Source organism: Nerophis lumbriciformis, linkage group LG24, assembly GCF_033978685.3.
Source record: "Nerophis lumbriciformis linkage group LG24, RoL_Nlum_v2.1, whole genome shotgun sequence".
Classification (NCBI taxonomy): Eukaryota; Metazoa; Chordata; class Actinopteri; order Syngnathiformes; family Syngnathidae; genus Nerophis; species Nerophis lumbriciformis.
Genome location: NC_084571.2, coordinates 31,024,318 through 31,043,685, shown reverse-complemented (window position 1 = coordinate 31,043,685; position 19,368 = coordinate 31,024,318). Strand labels below are relative to the sequence as shown.

Below are 19,368 nucleotides of genomic sequence, written 5' to 3'. Positions count from 1 at the left end.
TAGCAATAATAAAGTGGCCCGGCTTTCAGAAATGGAGACGATGGCACATCAGACACACCTGCTGCCTGTAATTTATTAAGCCCAAATATCTGCGCTTGCATTTCTGACAGATTCCAATACTGTAATCCTCTCCTGCAGCAAAATTCCCAGCCAGGGAACATACAAACCTTTCAGCATACCAAACCAGATCCTCGGACTCACTGACCTGCATGATAGTGAATTCTCTCTTGACTTCCTACATCCAAGGCCCGAGAGGCTTGTAGACAAATAAATATCCAAAATTAATATTGAATGATCTTGGTTTCACTGTAAAAGCAGGGGCGGCCAAATGTTTCCCACTAAAATATCAAAGCATGCGGGGGCCATTTTAGCATTTTTTTACTAACAAAACCAGTACGATATAACCCTGATAAAAGGGGTGTAACGGTACGTGTATTTGTATTGAACCGTTTCGGTACGGGGGGGTTCGGTTCGGTTTGGAGGTGTACCGAACGAGTTTCCACACGAACATATTAAGCTAAGCTAAAGTCTTAACAAGCTGCTTTGCTTCTTCTGCCTGTCTCAGCACCCAGCATTGTCCCACCCACACAACCATCTGATTGGTTACATACAGAGCGGTAACAGCCAATCAGCAGTGCGTATTCAGAGCGCATGTAGTCAGTGCTTAGCGTTTAGCAGGTAAGCATCAGGCAGCGGACTCTCCCCAAATTATAATAAACACCTCCCAGTCAACTACTAGTAACATCACTGTGAGGCCGTTGACGTTCTAGAAATATAAACTGCAGCTCAGCTCGCTCGCAGTCCTGGCTTGAGGTGAAGGCTAATTCGCTTTTAGCGTAATGTTAGCTCATTTTGCGGTGTGTGTGTGTGTTACGGACAGCAAAGCCCTGTCTGTCTGTTATTTCACTTTACCTTTTTCTGTGTTGATTGAAGCAGCAAAAAAGGATATTATGTCAAATGAAGAGTTTCTGTCTCTGATAGTTGATATAATAATGTAACTGCATCGTAAAGCCTACATGCACTCCATGATGTTCAGGGATGAATAGTCTCTCCTATTGCTATTGTACTATTTTTTCAGCTATAGTTACATTAATCATTAGTAATGGAGCAGCCTAGTTTTGAATGGCAGGGTCCCTGCTATCACATGTTGATAAAAATATAACATTTACATAATAAAAATCAACTACAGGCTTCCCAAATGCTGTAATAAATTAAGCATGATGAGTTGACTTGAAACTGTTTAATGTTGCACTTTTTATATGTAGAAGAAAAGTTTTGTCATTTTATTTAATCTGAGCAACAACTTCAGGCAGTTTAATGTTGATTAACGTGGGCAGAATTATTGTAGTGTTCCCAATGTTAAAAGGATAAAGCCATTGTTTACAAATTTGGTAAATAAATAGCCAAAAAATGTATATTTCGTTGTTTTCTTACTGTACCAAAAATGAACCGAATTGTGAGCTCTAAACCGAGGTACGTACCGAACCAAAATTTTTGTGTACCGTTACACCCCTACCTAATAAGATTGTTAATAGATGTATATTACTCCTTTGTTATAGTACATGGAACAATGCACATTAATAGACATATAAAATGTTAATGTGCCAGATTGTAGCTGAAGGATAATTTTTTTGCTGATTTTATCTGCCGCACGTACAGTAGAAAGCCGGTCCGTGAAAATAATGCATACATTAAACCGGTGGAAAAAAAGGTTGGGGAACCCTGATTTGAACGGTCTTTTATTTTTTTCAAAATGAGTTTGGCTGAACTTTTAGCTGACATACCCCTGAAGTAAACAATGTCAAGGCACACTGCAAAAACTGAAATCTAAGTAAGATTAAATATCTCAAATGAGGGGGATATTTGCTTATTTTCTGTCTGATAAGATAATTCTTCTCACTAAGCAGATTTTATGTTAGAGTCTTTTATTTGTTTTAAGGGTTTTGGTCCTAAATGATCTCAGTAAGATATTACAGCTTGTTGCTGAGATTTTATGACCTATATTGAGTAAAACATGCTTGAAACTAGAACAGTGGTTCTTAACCTTGTTGGAGGCACCGAACCCCACCAGTTTCATATGCGCATTCACCATACTTGCCAACCCTCCCGGATTTTCCGGGAGACTCCCGAAATTCAGCGCCTCTCCCGAAAACCTCCCGGGACAAATTTTCTCCCGAAAATCTCCCGAAATTCAGGCGGAGCTGGAGGCCACGCCCCCTCCAGGTTTATTGTTAGGCAGTTTCATTAACATCCTCCCAGCACGGCAACAACACACAACAGCAGTCACGTTTTCGTCTACCGTAAAGCAGTTTGTCTGCCGTAAACAGCAATGTTGTGACACTCTTTAACAGGACATTACTGCCATCTACTGTACATGCATATGTGACATTAACATCTAAGGCTTTTAGAGAGTGCAGTGCACAACTGCGCACACAACAAGGAGACGAAGCAGAATGCATCATCAGAGAGGGTGTTCAGCATGGTTAGAAAAATAGTGACAGAGAATAGAACAAGGATGGACAATTCAACCCTTAACTCAACAATGAGTAGATGAGTGTTATGTGTGTGTATATGTGTAAATAAATGAACACTGAAATTCAAGTATTTCTTATATATATATATATATATATATATATATATATATATATATATATATATATATATATATATATATATAGCTAGGAATTCTAACAGTAACTATACTCCTCCCCTCTTAACCATGCCCCCCGACCACGCCCCCCACCACCCGAAATCGGAGGTCTCAAGGTTGGCAAGTATGGCATTCACCGAACCCTTCCTTAGTGAAAAAAATAAAAATTTCAAATTTCAAATTCAAGAAAATGTTATATGTTTTTTTACTGGTGCACAAAATGAACCGTGCATGAACATCACCTTGTTCAAAGAACAAAACCAAGACAGTGCATGAACTCACAACAAATTACACACCTTACAAACATTACCATGAATTGATTAACGTGGACCCCAACTTAAAGAAGTTGAAAAACTTATTCTGGTGTTACCATTTAGTGGTCAATTGTGCGGAATATGTACTGTACTGTGTAAACTTCACTGTTTCATATAATGTATTCTCTTCCTTTGCAATCTACTAGTAAAAGTTTCAATCAATCAATCAAAAAACCTGCAAATCAGATGGAAAATTAGTGGGAACATTGTTTGGGGGTATCCATTATACGCCGATAGGGAGAAGTTTTTATTTACACGATAAGTCGGATGTGACTTTACCTCCGTGGCGGAGGCTCCGCCGAACCCCTGAGGCCGACTCACCGAACCCCTAGGGTTTGATCGAACCCAGGTTAAGAACCACTGAACTAGAATATCAACTGTTGCAAAGCTGTGTCATTAACACTCACAAGTATAAAACTACTTTTTTAAAGTAGTAATTTCTTACTTCAAGCATGAACAAAAAAATCATGATGCCGAGCGCATATCATTATTTCAAGATAATGGCACCAGCATTTACTTAATTTAAGAATGATTATTTTTTAATATTATTTATATATATATATATTTATATTATTTATTTATGTTATTTTTATATTTATATTTTTTATATTTTATATTTTTGTTTTATATTTTTCGACATATTGAGCAAAAAGGTCTCTTTTTTTTTTCTACCAAGAAAAGTGCACTTGTTATTAGTGAGAATATACTTATTTTAAGTCTAGTTAAGAGTTAAGTTAAGACTTTACTTAAATCCATAACGGAGCAGCATCTCCTCATCCGTGGCTCACTAGTGCAACAACAACGCAGGAAATGTGTCCCGTGAAAAAACGTCCGACCGGAACTCTCTAATAACTAAAGTTCCTTGGGTGAATAATGTAAACTCACTACACTGGTAGTTTTTAGCGCTTCCATAACGAGATATAAGTTAGAACTTTAGCTACTTTATAGTAAAAATTGCAACAGTGAAGGATTAGTTGTCCCATAACAAGAACATAGAGAAAAAGAAGAAGCTTTTCGACTACCGCGTAAAGAATCGAGAAAGAGCCATCAATCTGTCAATGCTTTCCGTGTCCGGGCCAGGTAAGAATAATTAATAATGTTAGAATAATTACGTGTAAGTTATCACACAACTTTTATGCTTAAAGGCCGTTTCTATAGTTATTATCAATTGTGCTGAAGTGGTACTTTTCTATCTGTGCAAAGGGACAACTGTCTCGTGTCGTCTCGTATTAGTGTTTGTGTCCAGAACATCGAGTACCGTGACGCAGACAAAGCAGAGTGTCAGCACATTTCCATTTCTGAATAATCATATATTGTGTCCAACTGGGGCTGCTGAAATGACCCCCCTACCTTCAGAAGCAGCCTCAGTGATGTAACCAGGGCCCTCCCAAATAAATAGAGGAGCACTTAGAGTGTGGTGGGAGATTGTAACTGAGTGTGTAGCCCCAAGCGTCTCTCCTCATTGAGCCAAATTGAACTCTGTCTCTGCATGATTCCTTGCTTCTTGTCTGTTTAATAGATGTCATCAGTGTTTGAACCTGACAGGCACGGACTACAATGGCGGACGTGCGCAAATTTAAGAGGGGAGGAGTATATTTACAGCTAGAATTCACTAAGTCAAGTATTTCATATTATATATATATATACATATATGTACACACATACATATATATATACAAGAAATACTTGACTTTCAGTGAATTCTAACTATAAATATATATTTCTTTTATTATATATATATATATATATATATATATATATATATATATATATATATATATATATATATATATAATAAATACTTGAATTTCAGTGTTCATTTATTTACACATATACACACAGATAACACTCATCTACTCATTGTTGAGTTAAGGGTTGAATTGTCCATCCTTGTTCTATTCTCTGTCACTATTTTTCTAACCATACTGATGATGCATTGCTGTGTGGCACGCACAAAAGTGCTTTCATCAAATACACTAGATGGCAGTATTGTCCTGTTTAAGAGTGTCACAACATTGCTGTTTACGGCAGACAAACTGCTTTACGGTAGACGTGACTGCTGTTGTTGTGTGTTGTTGCCGTGCTGGGTCTGGGAGGACTTTAATGAAACTGCCTAACAATAAACCCACATAAGAAACCAAGAACTCGCCCTCCATCATTCTACAGTTATAACGTGATTGGGCAGGTACGCTGTTTATTTTGTGGGAAAGCGGACTCAGGTCCGCATGGACCTGAGTCCGCCTGAATTTCGGGAGATTTTCGGGAGAAAATTTGTCCCGGGAGGTTTTCGGGAGAGGCGCTGAATTTCGGGTGTCTCCCGGAAAATCCGGGAGGGTTGGCAAGTATGTTCATAACAGATGTCCTGATTGGTCACAAGGAACATATCGACCAATCAACTACGGCGTAATATAAACTACGTTTCAAATCTTGATTTAGGGTCGGAAAAAAAAACGGAAAAACGGGAGATAATTTTTTTTTTCTTCCTGAGATTAAAAAAGATGGAATTCCGACTTTAGACGGAAAAATCACATGCCTGCTGACTACGATAGCCGTAATGGGCCGTCAATCCATCAAGCGGTGCGGCTTCATAGTCATACTAAAACATTTTGACAGATTTTTGAGTGCTGTGTGTAATGTTCTTTATTTTCAGTGGAACATTTAAAGTTTTGGTGTTGTTTACTGCCGTCATATTGCAGTCGACATGTGTCTCTTATGTGTGACTGCCATCTACTGGTCACACTTATCATTACACCATGTACCAAATAAAATTGCTTCGAGGTCGGTAAGCACAACCAGAATTATGCCATATATCGCTATCACAAGAGACAGCAATATATATTGTGATACAGATTTGAGGCCCCTCCCTCATGCCATTGTGGTGACATAGTGCAAGGTGCAAAATGCACTGCGTATAGCGACAGGCAGAAGAATGAAATGCTTTAATGAATAAGTCACACGCTTGGGGGCGTGCAGTCCGATTTAGAATAAGGTTAAGAGTCACACTTGGCGTTTTTTTCTCGTGGGTCTGAGATAAAACAAGCACGGTTGCTGCAAGCTAAACCTTCGGCAGCCGGACGTGAGAACGTCTCCTGCTAAAAACAGAGCGGCGCAGGGCGAGTGTCATGTTCACAACGGGAGCTCCGTCGCTCAGCAGCTCCGCCGTCAGGCTCTCACGCACATCCACTCACATTGCGGCCTTGCTTTTATGACTTTTGTTTCCAAAATTAATCCGACACGTGACAGGTACAAATAACCGCACGCTAACTACATCTTCATCTGAGGCCAACTATGCTAGACGGGGGTTGGGTTCTATCTCCATCCATCCCCTCCCATGCCTGTGTTTAGAAGTATAATATTTTTATTGACACCTTCTGTATTTATAGCGTTTTACTGCGTAATCATACTGGAAGTCCAGTGGAACGGGAGGGGCCTCAAGAAGCCTTCACACGACACCAAATAACATTTTGGGCAGCTGTGCAGATCTTATATTTAATACAGAGTGGCATTTTGACTATGAAATGAATGCATATGAATGAACATGGTCAAGTGAGATTACAATGTACGTATGGTAATACTACTAAAAAGATTTGTTCGTTTTCTAGCGTAAAAAAACACCTTGTATAAAGTCAATTTCCACATTATTTCACTCGGTTTAGTCAGTTTGAACGTTTCACACTGGCTTTTTAAAAAAATGTGCCCCATGAATTCTGCCAAGCAACAGGTGCCCCCCCGGAAAAAAATAGTATACTGTACTTATTTTTGTCAACTGCAGCATATTGACAAGGGTGCTTGGTTATGGTTTTATTTCATTTCGAACACGCATACAGTTACACTATTGGAACATCACATAGTCTCTCATTACCTACTCCAGTGTTTTTCAACCACTGTGCCGCGGCACACTAGTGTGCTGTGTGATACAGTCTGGCGTGCCGTGGGAGATTGTCTAATTTCACCTATTTGGGTTAAAAGTATTTTTTGCAAACCAGTGATTATAGTCTGCAAATGATGTGTTGTTGTTGAGTGTCAGTGCTGTCTAGAGCAGTGCTTTTCAACCACTGTGCCGTGGCACACTAGTGTGCCGTGAGATATTGTCTGGTGTGCCGTGGGGAGTTATGCAACTTCACCTAATTTTTGCAAATCAATAATTATAATCTGCAAATAATGTGCCATTGCTTAGTGGCTGTGCTGTGTAAAACTCGGCAGGGTAACGACGTAATACTCCATGCCAGTAGGTGGCAGCAGGTAGTTAATTGCTTTCTTAAAAGTCGGAAGATGATGGTTTGTTGTGATCCCAATACGCAGACCACATCGGGAGGCAGTGTGCAGGTAAAAAGGTATGTAATGCTTAAACCAAAAATTAACAAAAGGGAAAGGTAAAGGCAATGGCTATGCAAAACGAAAGTAAAACTGAACTGGCTACAAAGTAAACAGAAACGGAATACAGGACGACAGCAAAAACTTGCAGCAAAGTACATCCGTACATGACATGACAATCAACAATGTCCACACAAAGAAGGATAGCAACAATGTAAATAGGTGTGCGGAATAGCGCTCAAAGGAAGACATGAAACTTCTACAGGAAAACACCAACAAAACAGGAAGGGCCACCAAAATAACAGCGCAAGACAAGACAAGAACTAAAACACTAGACACAGGAAAACACCAACAAACTCAAAATAAGGCACGACGACCTGGTGGAGTTTCATTTTTTTAACGTTTTCTGCTGGTGGTTTGCCTCCGGATTTTTTAATGAGAAAAATGTGCCTTCGCTCAAAAAAGGTTGAAAAACACTGGTCTAGAGCTCGGCAGAGTAACCGTGTAATACTCTTCCATATCAGTAGGTGGCAGCCGGTAGCTAATTGCTTTGTAGATGTCGGAAACAGCGGGAGGCAGTGTGAAGGTAAAAAGGTGTCAAATGCTTAAATCAAACATAAACAAAGGGCGAGTGCCCCTAAGAAAAGGCATTGAAGCTTAGGGAAGGCTACGCAGAACGAGACTAAAATTGAACTGGCTACAAAGTAAACAAAAACAGAATGCTGGACGACAGCAAAGACTTACTGTGGAGCAAAAATGGCGTCCACAATGAACATCCGAACATGACATGACAATCAACAATGTCCACACTAAGAAGGATAAAAACAACTGAAATATTCTTGATTGCTAAAGCAAAGTAGATGCGGGAAATATCACTCAAAGGAAGACATGAAACTGCTACAGGAAAATACCAAAAAAAAGAGAAAAAGCCATTAAAATAGGAGTGCAAGACAAAAACTAAACCACTACACACAGGAAAACAGCAAAAAAAAGTCCAAATAAGTCACGGTGTGATGTGACAGGTGGTGACAGTACACCTACTTTGAGACAAGAGCTATATTGATGCATGCTTAGTTATGCTTTAAAGTCATATCCAACAATTGCGACAACGACTTTTTACTGTCAACTGAGTTTCGTTTTTTAATGATTTCTGCTGGCAGCGTGCCTCCGGATTTTTCCCGTGCCTTGGCTCAAAAAAGGTTGAAAAACACTGACCTACTCAGTGGCCTAGTGGTTAGAGTGTCCGCCCTGAGATCGGTAGGTCGTGAGTTCAAACCCGGGCCGAGTATAAAAAAATGGGACCCATTACCTCCCTGCTTGGCATTCAGCATTAAGGGTTGGAATTGGGGGTTAAATCACCAAAAATGATTCCCGGGCGCGGTACCGGTGCTGCCCACTGCTCCCCTCACCTACCAGGGGGGTAACAAGGGGATGGGTCAAATGCAGAGGACGAATTTCACCACACCTAGTGTGTGTGTGACAATCATTGGTACTTTAACTTTAATGCCCACAAAGGAATAGGAAGAAACCCTCCATCCATCCATTTTTCTACCGCTTATTCCCTTCGGGGTCGCTGGAGCCTATCTCAGCTACAATCGGGCGGAAGGCGGGGTACACCCTGGACATCGCAGGGCCAACACAGATAGACAGACAACATTCACACTCACATTCACACACTAGGGCCAATTTAGTGTTGCCAATCAACCTATCCCCAGGTGCATGTCTTTGGAGGTGGGAGGAAGCCGGAGTACCCGGAGGGAACCCACGCAGTCACGGGGAGAACATGCAAACTCCACACAGAAAGATCCCGAGGCCGGGATTGAACTCACGACTACTCAGGACCTTTGTATTGTGAAGCGGACGCACTAACCCCTCTTCCAACGTGCTGCCCAATAGGAAGAAACAAGGCCTACTTAATCATACTATTTGTTTCCTTCCATAGCAATTCATCTTCATTTTTTCCAGTAGTGTGTACATGTGTTTGTGTACGCGAGTGTGTGTTTATTCATGTTTACCTATTTTTTGTTTTATTATCATAAAGTGCTAACTTTTAAGCTAACTTTACGTTTTTTTCCCTCTAATTAAACAGCCGTACACCTTACAGTCATATAACTTGGTATGTGACACATGCTAATCGTTAGCATATTTACGTTTATGTTAGCATGCTAACATAAACGTAAACACAGTGCAGAGCTTTTTGAGCTAATTTTGCAACCATTTACACTACAGATAGCTCAATATGGCGTCGGCTACAAAGGCTCGTGGTTGTAATGGAACTTTTTTTGGCAAATAAGTCTAGGTCTACAGTCATTTAACCTGGTATGGGACACTTGTTAACTGTTAGCAGTTAACAAGTTAAACCCAGATTCCGATCTAACAAAGAAATGCACTCCCAACAGGTGTAAAAGAAAGTGCATCTCTACCCTCCTTCAAAACCGCACTAAAAGAACACCTCCAGGCAACTACAACCCTAGACTAACCCCCTCCCCCCACCACATCCCACCTCCCCGGATTGTAAATAATCAAATGTATATACTTGTTCTTATGCTTTCTGAGCTCACTGCTCGCTGTACATATCCTACCAAGTCAGACCTACACTGTTTCAATGTCCATTTCTCAGATGATATAATTGTTGATGACTGAAGTGTTGATATCAACCAAACCTAACCCCTTCTCCACATCCCACCCCCCGGATTGTAAATAATGTAAATAATTCAATGTATATACTCTAATGATTAACTTGTGTGATGACAGTATTATGCTGATAGTATATATTTATACCATGAATTGATTAACGTGGACCCCGACTTAAACAAGTTGAAAAACGTATTCGGGTGTTACCATTTAGTGGTCAATTGTACGGAATATGTACTGTACTGTGCAATCTACTAATAAAAGTCTCAATCAATCAATCTCAATCAATCAATAGCATGCTAACATTAAAGTGCTAACTGTTTTAGCTAATGTTACGCTTTTTTCTTTAATTCCCCAGCCATACACATTACCTACACACCATTTTTTTCCATAAGACTATATCTCGTACATGAACACTATTTGTATCTATATGGACAAAAAGTGCCAACAATTGTTGGCCAAAAGACGCAAAATTCATACATTTGTTTACATTTTTTTGAATCTCAATGTCAATAAAGCACACTTTTTACATTTATTTTATTTATTTATGTGTTTGTTTTTTGTTTTTTGCCATATTACTTTGTTTATATTACTTGTGTTGCTTTAATGTGCACATTCAATTTCTACTTGAGGTCCATGAAACAGTGTTTTGATCTACAATAATGTTACTTCTACAAACCATTTTGGATGTGTTGTTTGTGGGGTTTTTTTTAAATTAAAAGTTGGTTAAAAGATTTTAGTTTCAGTACTTTTTGAAAATGTTTATTTAATTTAACAATACCGCGATAATAATGATTACCGGGATAATTTTAATTTCTTGGTTGTTTTAATTTCTTGTTTTATCCTTTTTATTTATTTATTACATTTGAGTATTTAAGGTGATATATTCCGCACTTCTTTGAAGGTATATTTTACTACTGTATTTTATTCATCCTTCCAAGTTACGATGTAAATGTGACACAAATGCGTCCCTTTTCCTATGTCTGCACAGCACTTTGGTCAACTGGGGTTGTTTTTAAATGTGCTATAAAAATAAATAAACTGAACTGAACTGAACCGATAGGAAATGTTTAATACGTGACATCCCTAGTATTTACTTTATGTCCTTTGTAACTTTACAAATGTGGTTTATACTGTATAGAGACTGAACAATTTTGGACCCAGGATTGATCCCTGGGGTACGCCGCAAGATAGATTTAGAGCTGTAGCTTCACATATTGCTTCCTGTTGGTTCTTGTTGTTGTTCTTTGTTGGTTCTTAGCTTCTTGCCCAGTTCAAGACCAACCCTCTGATCCCAGACATCTCATAGGAATTAAACACGTATGGTGTAAAAACATATCAAATTCGGGATGTTCCGATCAGGGTTTTATGCTGCCAATCTTCCATGAGTGAAATCGTTCCATTGCGATCACATGTATTAACTGTACATTTTTCAAAATATTTGTTGTGAGTGCTATTGACATTTTAACAATATAGGCACAATATTTAAACTAGTTCCTTATTTATTACATAAGAATGTTTGGTTAAAACAAAGTCAATAGAACATCATACCTAAACAAAAGTCAAAACTACTATCTACTATCTTTTAAATCCTTTGTTTTGTATCCGCTCAAAGTCCTCTTTGGTACAGGGAATTATTACCTGAATTTGTAGACATGAAAATAGTACTCTAGACTTCTAAATTTCTTGTGTCGTTTTAAGCTATTTTAGCGATAACATGTCTAATCCTGGCCTGCTCTGACTGTGTGAAGATACTTAAAATACTAAAAATGTAGTTTACTTGCCGCAATAGAGGTGATTATATTAACTAAGCAGTTGAGTGACCAAAAATGAAGTATCAGTCAGCGGTGATTGACTTTGAAAGGCATTAATCGGGGTAGATTTCGTACTTTTTTCCACAAAAAAACTATGGCTGATCGATCGGCAGATCCCTCATAGAAACCGTAATCAGTGTGCAAAAAGACAAGTCTTGTTCCACGCGCTGCATTAAACTGTTACCTCGGTTCGACGGTAACAGGTTTCATTGGATTGGCGTCTAAAGTGACCAATCAAAAAGGAGGGGAGTGGCTGGGCCGTGTATTCAGTGCCGGCCTCCGGAGTGCCAAAGGGGAAAAACCCAGAGAGTGACCTTTTTGCTTGGTGATTATAGTTTTTATGTGCGCAACTTTGATGCAATACACCTATCTGTCTGGTCATCTCTAAACCGGCGTACATCCTTTGTAGGATCATGTGGAAGCCGGAGGCTTTAGATGTCGCACAGTTGCTTTTAGCCCTTTTCAGTCTGCCTGCAAAAAGCCGCCATTTTTCTGTCGCTGCGGTTTGTAAAGAACAGCGACATAGATTCGCTGTCTGAGATAACATCCGAACTCTAGCAGAGGCGGCACTCCACCAATGTGTAAGGGTATCACTTTCCTTTTACCATGAATTGATTTACGTGGACCCCGACTTAAGTTGAAAAACGTATTCGGGTGTTACCATTTAGTGGTCAATTGTACGGAATATGTACTGTACTGTGTAATCTATTAATAAAAGTTTCAATCAATCAATCAAATTCCCCCGCCATGTTTCACGAAGCCTTACAGACAGGGATGAGGGTAAATAGCCGCATTATAACCGTTACAACCGGTATTTATCCGACCCTGTATTTTATACAGAACCTAGTCCGCCCCATACTATGTCGATGCTGGTGGAAAAAAAGTTACTTTTTTCCAGTTTGTTACTCTAACCGTCCATTTTTTTTAAAATGACTTTTGGACAATACCGTGCTCACCTGGCTGATTAGGACTTTGAAGTTGCGCCTCTTCAGCAGCTCGCCCTCGTTGCTCTCCAGCTTCTTGATCTGGCCTGCCTGCTTCTCCAGGTTGCTCCGCACTGTCTTGACGTTGACGCTGACCTTGCGGACCTTGTCCAGCATCTTGTTGACGGTGGTGGCCGTCCCCAGGTGGCTCTTGGACAGCTTGGACAGCTCCCCCTGGATGGCGGACACCGACTTCTCCATGGCCTCCTGCCGAGCCTCCAGCCCGTTCTGGGTCAGTTGGATCTGGTCCACCACCCCGATGATCTTGTCGAGCAGGGACAGGACCATGACGCCGTTCGCCTGGGCTTCGCTCTTTTCTCCGGAGCCGATGGCGAGCGCGTCCTCTGCGGGTTTACCGCCGTCCACCGCCGGCTCTGTGGCAGCACCCACGAGGGCGACTTCGTCGTCATCGTAGGAGACCTCTGCCAGAGCGCCGTGCTCCTTCTGGACCGCTGTATCCGCCATGGCTGTCGGCTCCAAAAACAAACTTGCACTCCCTCTGCAGATAAAAATAAACCTTCTGAAAAATGACCAACGAGAGCCTCTCGGATCCCCTCTTGCTTCTCTCACTGTTCCTCGTACCCTTTCACACTAAAACCTCTGTGCTTCTGCTCTGGGATGACAGCCAGCCAAGGGGAGTTGGGCCTCTCACAGCTCAGGCACGCCGCTCCATGTGAAACCACCCTGTCAGACTTTTCCTGACTAAACCCTGCCCAGACCCCCCCCTGGCTCCCAATTGCTGCCGGGACTCCACCCCATTCTGTCCCCCCCCAACCCGCCACACGCATGCGGGGGGGGTTCAGCAAATGACAAACAGCAACACGATACACTCTGGATTTTATGCCGTTAACAATTTCACACATGCCCATTGTGATGAAAGTGCCTTCTATGCAGAACCCAACAGAAGAGCCATATTGCCTCAAATTTGGCACAAGAACAAGTTAAAGGCTGAACACTGACATTTTGTGTCAATGCCCTTTATATTGCAATATAGCATAGGGTCAAAGGTCAGTTTCAAAAGAGGCATGAAAGTTTAACATTGGATTTGAATGTATATCAGAGTAACATAATAAATGCATTTAAACCATACTTGCCAACCTTGAGACCTCCGATTTCGGGAAGTGTGGGGGGGGGGGAGCGTGGTTGGGGGCGTGGTTAAGAGGGGAGGAGTATATTGACAGCTAGAATTCACCAAGTATTTCATACATATATATATATATATATATGTATATATATATATATATATATATATATATATATATATATATATATATATATCTACATCCTGAAAATATGCAAACAAATCTGTGTTTAGATAATTGATACTTCAAACTTGCATAAATATAACATGAATATAACATAACTTGGCTTCTGAGAGCTTCAAATTGTAATGAATAAAATGGTAAAGTTGTTGATAAACAAGCAATTATTTTAATAATTAAATATGGTCATTTTAAATGAATTATTATGATAATTTAAAATTAATTATTTCAAATATGTTTATTTTAATGTACCGGTATAATTCTATGGCTGGATGTAATAAGGAGTCAGAAAAAATACAAATAAAAATACAATTAATTTTGATGTTTTTAGCAAAATATAGTCAAAATGTATTTCGTTTTTTTAATTTTTTTATTAATAAATATATTTATTTTTAAGTAAGATAAACATAATAATACAATTTATCTCTAGTCTGGATGATTTAGTTCTTGTCACCCTGTTGTCCTCGTGAAAAAAGGCTGTCGTCACTCAGGTCCGCATGGAGCTGGAGGGGGCGTGGCCTTCAGCTCCGGCTGAAAATCGGGAGTTTTTCGGGAGAATATTTGTCCGGCAGGTTTTCGGGTGAGGCGCTGAATTTCGGGAGTCTCCCGGAAAATTCGGGAGGGTTGGCAAGTATGATTTAAACATAGGCTAATTTATATTAGTAATAACAATAATAACCGGGGGTGCACAAAAGATTCACATCCGAATTGCGATTCTTATTCATTCTGATTCTAAATGGATTCATAATTTTCAGACCGGGCAGCACGGTGGAGGAGGGCTTAGTGCGTCTGCCGTTCAATACGAAGGTCCTGGGTTCGATCCTGCGCTCGGGATCTTTCTGTGTGGAGTTTGCATGTTCTCCCCGTGACTGCGTGGGTTCCATCCGGATACTCCGGCTTCCTCCCACCTCCAAAACCATGCACCTGGGGATAGGTTGATTGGCAACACTACAACTGTCTATCTGTGTTGGCCCTGTTGTGAGGTGGCGACTTGTCCAGGGTGTACCCCGCCTTCCGCCCGAATGCAGCTGAGGTAGGCTCCAGCATCCCCGCTACCCCGAATGGGACAAGTGGTAGAAAATGGATGGATGGATGGACGTTTTATAACCATTTACATGCAACTAGAAGGAGCATTAGTCTGTGTACCTTAAATGGTAAATGGTAAATGGGTTATACTTGTATAGCGCGTTTCTACCTTCAAGGTACTCAAAGCGCTTTGACACTATTTCCACATTCACCCATTCACACACTGATGGCGGGAGCTGCCATGCAAGGGGCTTACCACGACTCATCAGGAGCAAAGGTGAAGTGTCTTGCTCAAGGACACAACGGACGTGACTAGGTTGGGAGAAGGTGGGGATTGAACCAGTAACCTTCAGGTTTCTGGCACAGCCACTCTCCCAACCGTGCCACGCCGTTTATTCTATTTCCAATTTTGAAACGCAAATCAAAAAACAAAGTTAGGGCTGTTTTTCTATTTTATATGGCACACACACAAAAGGGTTGATTTTCCTTTTAAAAAATTGCCATACATTTAAAAAAAAAATAAAAATCCATAAAAAGAAAACAGCACAAAAACCAATTTTATGGCAATATTTGAATGAAAATCAACCTTTTTTTGTTTGTTTTAAAATCTGCCATATATAAAAAAAAACGAAAAACGGCCCTATCTTAGTTTTTTTGATTTGCGTTTCAGAATTGGAAATAGAATGAACGAAAGGTACATGGACCGCTATATTTATATTAGTAATAACAATAATAATCAGGGGGTGCACAAAAAAAATCAATTCACATCCGAATTGCGGTTCTTATTCATTCTGATTCTAAATGGAGTCATTATTTTCAAAAGTTTTTTTTTTTTTTTTTTTTTCCAACTTTTTTTATTGGCATTTTCAAACAGACAGAAAAAAGTACAAGTCAAAACAGTACAATTTTAAAGGCAGTAAATGATTCACACCCTTTCCCTTAAAACCCAAACCACTCACCCACCCTCCCACCCCACTCAGGTCCCACTAACGAGGGACAAATGGCGCAATTGTGTAACAAGTAAGACGACAAAGACAGACACATTCTCTCACACACACACACACACACACACACACACATACGCGGCCAGAGACAGACAGATATATATATATAAAATAAAAAAAAATATATATATATAATAATAAAATAAAATAAAAATTAATAATAATAATAATATATAATAAAATAAAAAATAGAATAAAATAATACTAATAAATAAAAGGGAGATTATTCCTCATCTGCGTCTGGGCATAGGTCAAGAGAGTTGACATACAGCAAAAAAGGGCTCCATGAGCTTTCAAATGTCAAAAGTATTTTTTTAAATTAATTAAATAATTAAAAAAATGTTTGTTTTAAAGATTCAATTTTGAAAAGTTAGTTTTTTGACCATTTGCATGCAACTACAAGGAGCTTTTTGGTACCTTCCAATCATTCAGCTGGCCGGGGCCGTTTCTAGTTGATTTGGTAAGCAATCCATTTACATACCTGCCAACTTTTGAAATCAGAAAAAAACCTAGTAGCCAGGGTCCATGGGCCGCAGGCCCCGGTAGGTCCAGGACAAAGTCCTGGTGGGGGGGTTCAGGTTCGCCCCCCGACGCAAAATGATTATTAGCATTCAGACAGGTTAAAATGTTGCTAAAACCATCACTTTTCTATCAGTCACAGTGACTTTTCAAAACAAAAATATTACAGCAAAAATCATATGGGTTGATTGACATGTTTATTCTGTAAGCTAACTTCAATAGTTTGAAATTATTTTGACAGTTAATGCCAGTTATCCTGTCAACCTTTCACAAGACTTCAATTTGTTAATTGAAAGTATAAACAGTATAAACACTTTTTACAGTAAACAAATGGTAAAACAGTACTAAACAATTCCATTAAAAAAAAAATTGGTGTCATTATTAACTTTCTGTCCAAGCTTGTATAATCTACTGCCTTGTTCAATTGTAAAAAATATTCTGTGCCTAAAATTCACATTTCTATCACAATTATCATGCTGTAAACATGGTAAGCTAACTTCATTAAAATTAAAAGTCCTGTCAATAGCATGGAATTACAATTCAAATGCAGTTTTTTTGTAAGCCTTTCAAAAGAATTCAAAATATGAAAAATTAATGAAAATTAATTTAAGCCATCAGACACTTGAAAAGTGGCACATCACATCTCTAATGTAATCATTTTAACTTTTCAACAGAAATTTTCGAGTCGGGAAACATTTTCCGAAATAACTGTCCCATGTGATCAGCCAGTGCGATTGGAAGTCCATGCTCAATTATTGCCTCCGTAAATAAAACTTTGACATTTATCACATCTGTTTGGGCGACGAAAAACGTTGAAAGTTTTCCACTTGTATCGCTAGCAACGGCATTAGACTTGTGTTTTTTTGTCCCAACGTGGTCTTTTACAACGCTAATTCCTTCGTGTCCGATCGAAAAATCTTGTCTGCACAAGGTGCAATTCGCGTAGTTTTCACCCTTTTTGGAACGGATAATTATGCCCCGGATAGGCTTTTGAATATTCTTCACGGAATGACTGCAGTTTTCTTTTCGGTTTAAGACTCGTTTGCGATTTTTCTCCGGCTGATTCCATGATCGTTCACTCGTTTGGAAACAATGGCAACTGGTGCCTCGTGCTTGGCAGCGGTGCTATAAATAGCCTTGCGCATGGCATTCGGAATGGCTCGATAGGAAGTTACGGGAAGCAGTGTCGATTGTCATTGTTGTTACGCGATTTCATGAATAAAACTTAAATTTTTTTTATTTTTTTTAATTAATGAAAAACCGTATTTTTTATCACTGCAACCGTAACCCGGAATAGGTTGATGAAAACCGTACTAATTACGGGAAAACCGGAGTAGTTGGCAGGTATGCATTTATTTTGGCATAGCTTGGCTCCAAGTTCCACATTTGCAGCGTCAAAGTCTCTACTCCAACGTTTCACCCTCTGTTCGTGCTCGCTTCTGTAACCAGCAGTTCATCTTCCGTATATTCAGCTTCAAAAAGATTAGGTTGTGAATTCTCGGTTGCCCAAAAATAGTCGTCCTTGTTGTCTGTTACCAAGTCTGCCATGATTACAACCCACTCACGTTTGTTGCCAGAAGTGCGCTGCTATGGTAACAAAAATAATTGCGCTGATGAAAGAAGTTCGGTTATTGCTCAAAATTACCAAAATACGACAAATATTGAACGTAGATATATTACTAATTGTTATGAATGTGTCAGTTACAACATTATACAGACTTGCGGTGTGTTTTATAGAACTTTGATGGAGGGTTTTGAAGAGTTTTTAGAGGGCTTTGAAGGCTACAACAGTGACTCCCATTAGCCGCACGTTGCAAGTGTTTTTTATATTCTTTAGAATCCTAAAAAAGAAGACATGTGCTCTTGTCTCTCATTAAGGATTGTGAATGATAGGCAAAATTCCCCAAAAATTGCAGTTCCCTTTTAAGCAATTATTTGGTTAGATGGAACCCGCGACCACTAGTACCATAGTTTACGAATCACTGTTCGAGAAAAATGGTGTCAAATGCGCTCACCACATCCTTTAACATGGCCCGCAAAACCCTAACAATAAGACGCGTCAATAAAGTACCAGTACGAGTATCCGTTCTTTCCATTTTGGCATAGAAAAAAAATTGCATATCTTTTAAACTGTAATAGTATCGAATAATGCAACAAAATTTTGTTATCATACATAAACATTTTTTTTTAGCTAAAATAAAAATGAATACTTCAACATCTGCTTGTCTTATGATTGTAAAAATGACTATAGATTTTTACAGTAAATAGAATAGAATAGAATAGAAAGTACTTTATTGATCCCTGGGGGAAATTCAGCACCACAGTTCGCTCACAATAGACAATAAACACTTAGGTATTTTGTACATGTGAATAATATAAATACAGTCTATTATACAGCATTATTCACATGTGAATAATATAAATACAGTCTATTATACAGCATTATTCACATGTGAATAACATAAATACAGTCTATTATACAGCATTATTCACATGTGAATACTATAAATACAGTCTATTATACAGCATTATTCACATGTGAATAACATAAATACAGTCTATTATACAGCATTATTCACATGTGAATAATATAAATAAAGTCTTTTATACAGCATTATTCACATGTGAATAATATAAATACAGTCTATTATACAGCATTATTCACATGTGAATAATATAAATAGTCTATTATACAGCATTATTCACATGTGACTAATATAAATACAGTCTATTATACAGCATTATTCACATGTGAATAATATAAATACAGTCTATTATACAGCATTATTCACATGTGAATAACATAAATACAGTATATTATACAGCATTATTCACATGTGAATAATAT

At 39.0% G+C, this 19,368-nt stretch overlaps 1 protein-coding gene across 2 annotated transcripts in view; it reads right to left on the bottom strand.

Moving 5' to 3' along the window:
- cavin1a (caveolae associated protein 1a) overlaps nucleotides 1–19,368 on the bottom strand; it is a 55,654-nt gene that overhangs the window by 31,474 nt on the left and 4,812 nt on the right. Inside the window, exons 1-2 of one of the 2 annotated variants that reach the window (XM_061981983.2) lie at nucleotides 13,292–13,390; nucleotides 12,683–13,208 (exon numbers count right to left, since the gene is read on the bottom strand). In XM_061981983.2, coding sequence (XP_061837967.2) covers nucleotides 12,683–13,174 — 492 coding nt within the window. In that variant the 5' untranslated portion in view covers nucleotides 13,175–13,208; nucleotides 13,292–13,390. Of the gene's footprint in view, nucleotides 1–12,682; nucleotides 13,209–13,291; nucleotides 13,391–19,368 lie in introns of those variants that run through there. The other variant, XM_061981984.2, reaches the window with a different exon arrangement.